At 45.0% G+C, this 8005-nt stretch overlaps 1 protein-coding gene across 1 annotated transcript; it reads left to right on the top strand.

The window, feature by feature from the left end:
* The first annotated feature begins 322 nt into the window (after positions 1–322).
* On the top strand, positions 323–3551 carry LOC143601924 (uncharacterized). The gene is made up of 2 exons (XM_077079201.1): positions 323–1510; positions 2356–3551. The coding sequence occupies exons 1-2, from the start codon at positions 363–365 to the stop codon at positions 3281–3283; spliced, it is 2076 nt and encodes a 691-aa protein (XP_076935316.1). The 5' UTR covers positions 323–362; the 3' UTR covers positions 3284–3551.
* Positions 3552–8005: the final 4454 nt, after the last annotated feature.

Below are 8005 nucleotides of genomic sequence, written 5' to 3'. Positions count from 1 at the left end.
TGTCAAAAATTGGGTTCTAACATGTAGAAACATAGATATTACATCAATATAGCAGGTAGGCGGGCAACAAGCTGCGCCGCCACCCATTTCTGAATTGCAAACCCTAACCTGCTAAAGACATACCCCTACCCCTTTGGAGTCGACACATTGCTATGCACAACCTGTTGGACCCTGGTTAGAAAACGGATAGCTTCCGGTGCCAAGGAGCCAAATGTATCAAAAGCCTGAGGGACAAAAACATGTTGGTTCTCTTCGCAGGCTTTAGCAGGTTTCTCCACATTCTTCGTTTCAGCTCTTTTAATTGCTTGCCTGGCCGCAAACACAAAAAGCTGCACGCCAGCCCACATTTTCATATTCCCTCAATGGAGCAGCAAACCCTCACACCACCGCCACCGTCTCTCACCGCCGTCTCCACCTCTCAGGTTCCACCTCCGTTGGCCACGTACCCCGATTCTCTAGACTCCTCCCCTCACTCCCGCAACACCGATTCATTCGGAGAAGACAATACATACCCTAGCAACGGCGGCACTACGACGGCGGCGCAGCAGCTAGCAGGCTTGACTAAGCTCCGGCTGATGTGCAGCTACGGCGGACACATAGTCCCTCGTCCGCATGACAAGTCTCTCTGCTACGTCGGCGGCGAGACACGTATCGTTGTAGTTGACCGCCACGTCACTCTGTTTGACCTCATCCAACGCCTCTCCAAAACGCTGCTCCGATCGTCGAATTTAGCATTGCCTTCCGCAACGGCGTCGTTTACGCTTAAGTATCAGCTTCCGTCTGAAGATCTGGACTCGTTGATCTCCGTTACCACCGATGAAGACCTGGAGAACATGATCGATGAGTACGAGAGGCTTAACTCATCCGCACACGTCAGCAAGACGTCACGTCTACGTTTATTTCTGTTTCCGACTAAGCCTGATTCGGCCTCTTCGATCGGATCGCTTTTGGAAAACAGCGTTAAATCGGAGGACTGGTTTCTAAGCGCCTTAAACGGATCAACGTCTGGATTTTCGGACACGTCGTCGGTGAATTGTTTATTGAATCTAGACGACGACGTTTCGGTCCCGGAGAAAAAAGGAGTGATCGGTAAAAATTCGAAAGCGAATATTTCGGCTCAGGATTTACATTCTGTTCCTGATTTGGAACGCACGTCGTCGTTTGGATCCGCTTCGTCAGCTCCTTCGTTAGCTAGCTTGCCGCCGATTAGAGTACATGTGGATGGTAATATTAATAATAATCAGAAGGAGAGGATAATTGAGGAGCAGTTTTCTCAGATGAGTGTACATCAACAACATCAGAAGCAGCAGGACGATGGCGGTTACGTTGCTGTGCCTGCGCCTGTGGTGCCGTTGAGTTCTAGTTCTACGCCGGTGGCTGCGGAGTACGCTAATCCGGTTTTCTCTGAGGATGAGAGATCGGATTATCTAAAGCAGCAGCAGCAACAACAACAATATCAGCAAAAGCAATCCTCAGGTTTTGATTTGGCTTCTTCGGATTCGATTTCGAGGTACATGCAAATTTTAAATTCAGATTATGGATCGTTTATTGTTTATAGAGACAATGCATATCAATTGTTTGTGGAAATGCCTAAGTGAAGATTTGTGCTGTGAGTTGAGATTTTCTATATGTATGATGTTAACGATGCATATAAAGTGTTGGTGGAAATGCCTAAGTGAAAAATTTGTGTATGTATGAGTTTATTTATAGTTCATAGACAATGTGATGCAGATTATCTCCTTGTTTAAAATTCAAGTTTCCTAATTTTATCTTTCTTGTTTACTAAGATATATGTCTAGTATAAGTAGGGTTAAGTGTTATTTAATTTTCAGTTTTTGATTGAGTTATAATATGAAGATCTTTGTTCTTCGAACCTTCGGTTCGAATTTATCGTCTTTGATTATCATGAGTTTCTTGAGCCATTGATCGCTTCCAAAACTGCATCACAATGCATATAATGTGTTTGTGGAAATGTGAAGTGATTTGTATAAGTATGAATTTATCTATAGTTCAGAGACAATGCATATCAAGTGTTTGTGGAAATGCCTAGTGAATGTTTCTGCTATGAGTTGAGATTTGTTTATGTATGATAATATTTATAGTTCATAGGCGGTGCATATCAAGTGTTTGTGGAAATGCCAAGTGAAAATGGCTGATATGAGTTAAGATTTGTTTATGTAAGAGTTTATTTGTAATTCATTGACAGTGCATATCAAGTGTTTGCGGAAAGGTGCAATGAGTTAAGATTTATTGATGCATGATGCTATATGTAGTTCATAGACACCGCATATATTGTGAAAATGCCAAGTGATAATTATTGCTATGAATTAAGATTTGTATATGTATGAATTGCAGTGATGGTAGACCAAAACCGGCCATGATTTATCAGGATCAATTGGGTCAAATCCAAACTTCTAATAACAACAATCGACCTACCGATCTGAATAACATTCCTGATCAAAACACTAGAATTCAAATGCTGCAACAACAACAGCAGCAACAGCAGCAGCAACAACAACAAATTGCAGATTCTGCTTATTTAATGTCAATGTCAAATGCACAGGTTGATCCACAACACGCCCAAATGCACCACCAGCAACCACAGTTCATTCATACAGCCGTTCCACCACCGCAGTACATCCAGCATCACCCACCTGGTGCGGTTCCTGTGCCATCTTACTACCAGATGTATCCACCTCCGAGCCAACACCCTCACCATCTACCCCTTGACCAGCAGAACTTTGTGTATTATATGCCTGCTAGACAGGCTCCTCATGGTTACAACTTGCAAATGCAGCCGCAATCTGCTGGTTATGCTGATGTGTCCTCTGCAACTGCCACCTCTCTTTCTCATAATCAAGCACCGCTACCACCTCCAGCTGCTTACACCACCAATAGGCCGCCTGCACAAACTGCTCCTAACAGTGAGTTACCTGCTGGAGTTTATGGAACAACAAATTCTGGTGCTCCTCAATTTGTTCAAGTTTCTTCTAGCCAACCACAACCTCAACCTCAACCACAATTACAGCCACAATATGTTGGGTATTCACAGATTCACCATCCATCTCAATCTGTTGCTAGTTCTGTCTCTGGTGCTGGAGCTAACTATGGATATGAATTCACTGATCCTGTGCAAGGACAGCATATGTATTATGCAGCACCACAGCAATTGCCACCTCAATCGGCTGCTCAATTTCAAACCGTGACTGCTGACTCGGGCTCTTATCTTGCAACAGACCATACTACAAAGCAGCAACAGCATGGGCGAACTCAACAGCCTTGACAGTTGATAGGTGAGGTTTTGGGAAAGTTTTGCAGTCAAATTGGTTATTGTTTTTACTTTTATTTGTGTTCGTGATCATATTGTGTATTTGTGTGCTGGATGCTGGTATGTGTTATGTTATAGGTTATATTGTTATAAGAAAAAAATAAAAAATATGTTCTTTTTTTTTTCTTTTTTACTTGTGTATTCTTCTGTTAAAGGATATCTACTACTCTCATTATATGTCATGTTAAATACAATATCTTAAATCTATCTGAATTTTTTGTTTTTTTCTATTTTTTTTGGTTATGTTAGATTTCATTTAGTTTTTAGGAACATATATTGTCGGTTATGGATCTTGAGAATTATTCCATTTAATTATTGAAGAAGCGTGAATCGACTTACTTGTATTCGATCTATGTTCATCGGGTATGAGTGTGCTATATCACCGATGGTTTTCCGAGATACGAGTTCCTCCACCTACAAAACGAACAGCACCGTGAACTTACCCCTCAGAAAGGGACAGAGGGGTCCTCTTTGGGGTAACCCTCCGGTGTGAGAATAAGATATTGCAGGAGAAGATGATAAGAATGTGAAAAGGAATAAGGACTTAGAATGTATCTTCTTGTTTGACCTCAACTGTGGAGGTGGTGTAGTATTTATAGTATTAGGGTTTCCAATGATTGGGCTTAGACCCAATTAGGGCCTTTTTGGCCTCCTCCTATTGCTTCGCACCACATGTACTTAGGACACCTGGTGCTTTTTCATTGATTAATCTCTGGCCAAGGTATTTTACCTGACCCATGTGCCATCACGTGGTGGCACATGGGTTTTGCTGAGTTGTCCACCCTTCATTGGCAGCTGTCAACATCAGCACATTCTTTATTTCTTAAAAGATACCTTCTGGAAGGTTGTCTGATGAGTACAATCATGGTTGTCCTTATCCTGATTTGGATTAGACTATTGTCTCATTTGTTGTGTTGTCCTTTATGCGCCTATCCCGGGGATGCGCAAGGTCTTCTCTTTATTCTCACGCGCAGATATTTCATGCGCAGATGTGATGCATGAGCATGTGGTATGCGTAAGCATATGTAATATGCGTGAGCATATGTGATATGCGCCATCGCTGATGTGATATGCGTGAGCATATGTGATGCGCGAGCATATGTGATGCGCGACACGCGCATAGGTTTTGGCTTTGTGTCTTCATGACATCCTGATTTCAAGCCTCTTGTCTCTATCTTGTGGGTTGACCCGCCCTGCTCGATGTTAAGGCGGGTGCATACCCCTTCAAGCCCCCCCAGTCTAATGTGTGTCTTGTCTCGCGCGAGCGAGGTAAGATAGATATTAGACTTAATAGTTTGCTTTTTTAATAGGGTTTGTCTTTTCTTTTTCATTTCTCATATGTGCGTTGCGCGAAATTCTATCCCTTAGGTTAGAACGAATCGTCAATGCATGTTGTTGGTTGGTGCTGACATGCATCATTGATGGAGACGTTACGTGTCAGACCTTTCGCGTGCTCGAGGTGCATCAGAGATGGAGACGTTATGTGTCAGACCTTTCGTGTGCTCGAGGTGCTACAGTTGCCTTTCACGTCTCCTCATACAGTGTCAGGAACACGTGTCGCGCATATGTTGGCCTACGCCTGCGCGTGGGGGCGCGTGAGCGTAGATCTGATTATTACTTGCTTCTCTTTCTCTCCCCTGGGCCTATAAAACCAAACCCTTTGAACGGTTTTTTCTTCATCTCCATTGTCATTTTCAGAGCTTTTGCTTCTTCAATTTACATTCCGATTAAGAGCCTTTATCTTTGCTTCCAGATTTCCGTCCTCACAGTGACCATATTGTTCGATTTGCAGTTGTATGTCTGATAACCCAGACACCACAATTTCCCCTAGTAAACGCCGTGTAAAATCTGTGGTTATGTCTACTTTAAAGAAGACCGGCAAGGGTACTAGGGTTGCCGAGGCCTCGTCGGAGGAAGGAGGGAAGAACAAAACGGTGAAGAGATGGGATGAGATTCCCTGCAAGTTGAAACAACCTGATTTTGATAGTCTCATTGCTTCTCAGGGTTTTCCCCCTGAGTATGGTTGTCTGCTCCCGGCAGCCGGGCAGACGGCGGTGGATCCTCCTGCGGCTATATCTCTCTATATTCTCATTTTTTTACTCACTGTAACCTTTGTCTTCCGATTACAAGGTTTATAGGTGCGCTCCTTCAGTTTTATGGGATTCACATATCCCAAGTTCATCCTTGTGAATTGGTGCGCATGACTCATTTTGAGTTCATGTGCAAAGCTCAGCGCGAGGAGCCCACCCCTCGGCGCTTTCAATATTTTTATAAGCCGAAGATTCAAGATTCTTGGTTCTCATTCACACCGCGCAGTCAGAAGGTTAAGTGCTGCACTGTTTCTTTTAAAAGCCTTCATGACTGGGCTGAAAAATTCTTTTATATCAAGGCTAGTGTTATCCCAATTCGCATGACTATGCGCGCGATCACTTCTGCGCCCGCGGACGACAATGTTCTTAAGAACCCAACGGGCGCATGGGTTAAGAAGTTATCTGCTGAACCATCCCCCGCCAGGAAAATTTGCGAGGAAGCGCTGGTGGGGGTTGGTATGAGCAAGAGGTGGACTGACAGCGCGACTGAGCCTGTCATCCATGTTGATGGCCTAGGTGGGTTGTTTGTTCATCGCATTAATTCTGCGCGAGTATAATTCACTTAGCTAATATCACTTATCTTGTTTTATGCAGTAAGCACGGAATACATCCACGCCGCCTATGATGAGCATACAGAAGGTGGCTCTGTCGCGCTGAGCGCTGGGGAAGTTGTCTTCCCTGATCGCTTCGATGATATGTTCATCCCTGTCGATTTAGAATTTTGTTTTGACGGCGATGCGCCTAGTAAGCCTTTGTATTTGTGCTTAGGTCCTTAGAATACAAAATTTGGTTTTAACATTTCTGTTGCGCGTATTGTAGATGCGCTCGCTAATTATGAGTTGGAGCTTGTGGAAGAGGAAGTGGAGGAGGAAGAAGCTGAAGCGCCACAACTCAAGCGCAAGGCTAAAGGCAAACTGGCGCAGGGGCCAGTAAAAAACAGAAAAAAGATGATGCCTCTGTTGCCCAGAATCTTCCTCCTACTCAAGCGAAGGGACTTGAGAAAACCAAGGGTTTTACATCCAAATTTTCCTCGTCTTCCTTGCCTCGAGGTGTGGGCAATCCTCCAGTCCACACGAGGTATGGTGCTGCCACCTCATCTCTTCGCTCGGCGGACGAGGGAAGCGGCGCCGCGCCTGCTGTTCCGTCTTCTCCAACAGGTATACTTTGTTTATATTTTGTGATTTTATGAGCCTGATTCTGATAGAGTTATTAATGAAGCTTTGTTCACTCAAATGTTTGTAGAGCCGGCAACGTTGGTGGCTCAACCTCAGCGCAGCAAGGTGCCGAGGCTACACCGAAGGTTGTTTTGAAGTCCCCTGTTTTACCCTCGGAAAGAGGGAAAATGGACTTCATGGCTATGTTTAATTCGCGGACTGTAGTGCGCCAAGGTATTTATTGCGCTTTGATTGTCTGATTTTTTTCTTTGGTTCAATTCATGAATCATTTCTCCTTGTTGGTTTTTTCTTAGGCATTATAGCTGGCACACAAGCTGCTGGTGGTACCACTAGCGCTGGCGCCGCTAGTTCTGCTCCTGCTCCCACAAGTACTGAATCTCCCCTCATTGGGATCACTAAGGAGCATGAGACTATTTTTCGCGCTACTCTAACAGCGTCAAGATCTCCCTCACCTCCTCCTGCGCGCAGCCCTCCTCGTGAGACTATTTTTTATTCTTCCAAGTCGCATGAGAAGAGACCTGTTCTAGAGGATGATGAGGAGGTTAATTCTGAAGGTTCTGATGGTGGCCGCTCAAGCCCTATAGCGCCACGAGATTTCATGGCGCAGCCTTCTTCTCGTGGGGCAGGCAGGAGCTCATCAGCTGGCGCTAATCTTTCCGCCGATTCTCCTCAGGTATAAGTTTGTTTTGCTCCGCTGTGTAGACTTCCAAATTAGTGTTTAGATAACTAAAACGTTTCTTTGCGTTGCTTTGTGTTTGCAGGAAGCCGATCACATATACCGCCCGAGCTGGAATATCACTGAAGAGAGCTCATTCCAATCCATGGGTGTATGTGAAGACTTCTGGGCTCATTCTGTTCCTCCAGCTGAAAGGAGGTTTCAAGAGGACCGCGCTCGCGTGGACTTGCTTATTGACCACCTTTTTGCTGGGTCTGCGTTCTTTGCTGCCTCCCAAGAGCTTCGCAATGATTATATAAAAGTGCTTGATGCCCTTGTGGAGGCCAAGCAAGAGGCAGAGGTTTCTGCTTGGAATCTTTCTGATGCCCGAGAGAGGGCTGAGAAACTACAAGCAGAACTTAGGGAGAACCCGGCAAGTGCCAACGCTGCTTTTGTGAAGCGCGAGCTTGAGCTGCAAGCTGCGCGGGAGAAGCTGCAAGCAGCAGAGGCAGATGCGGCCAAGTACGCGCGTCGAGCGCGTGATTTGGAGTTGGAAGCAGAGGCGCGTGACCGAACTATTGCGCAGGCTAATACTGACAAATCTTTATTGGAGAGTGAGGTTGCGCGCCTGAAGAAAGAGCTCGATGCTGCGCGAGCGGAAAAGAATGAAGCCTTGGCGGCAGCAGCGTCTGACAAAGAAAAGCTAAAACAAGCCAAGGAAACTGTTGAGTTGTTAAACTCTCAGATTCCTTCTCTT

Source organism: Bidens hawaiensis, unplaced genomic scaffold (genome assembly GCF_021521415.1).
Source record: "Bidens hawaiensis isolate Kalapana, Puna unplaced genomic scaffold, B.hawaiensis_p1.1 tig00057635_1, whole genome shotgun sequence".
In the NCBI taxonomy this organism is placed as follows: Eukaryota; Viridiplantae; Streptophyta; class Magnoliopsida; order Asterales; family Asteraceae; genus Bidens; species Bidens hawaiensis.
The sequence above is the reverse complement of the archived record's forward strand: the minus strand, read 5'-3'. Positions and strand labels throughout refer to the sequence as shown.

Excerpts from the sequence above, each read along its gene's own strand:
- LOC143601924 (XM_077079201.1), top strand. The coding sequence starts at position 363 with ATGGAGCAGCAAACCCTCACACCACCGCCACCGTCTCTCACCGCCGTC. Across the intron at positions 1,511-2,355 it reads TCTTCGGATTCGATTTCGAG|TGATGGTAGACCAAAACCGG; the intron begins GTACATGCAAAT and ends TATGAATTGCAG.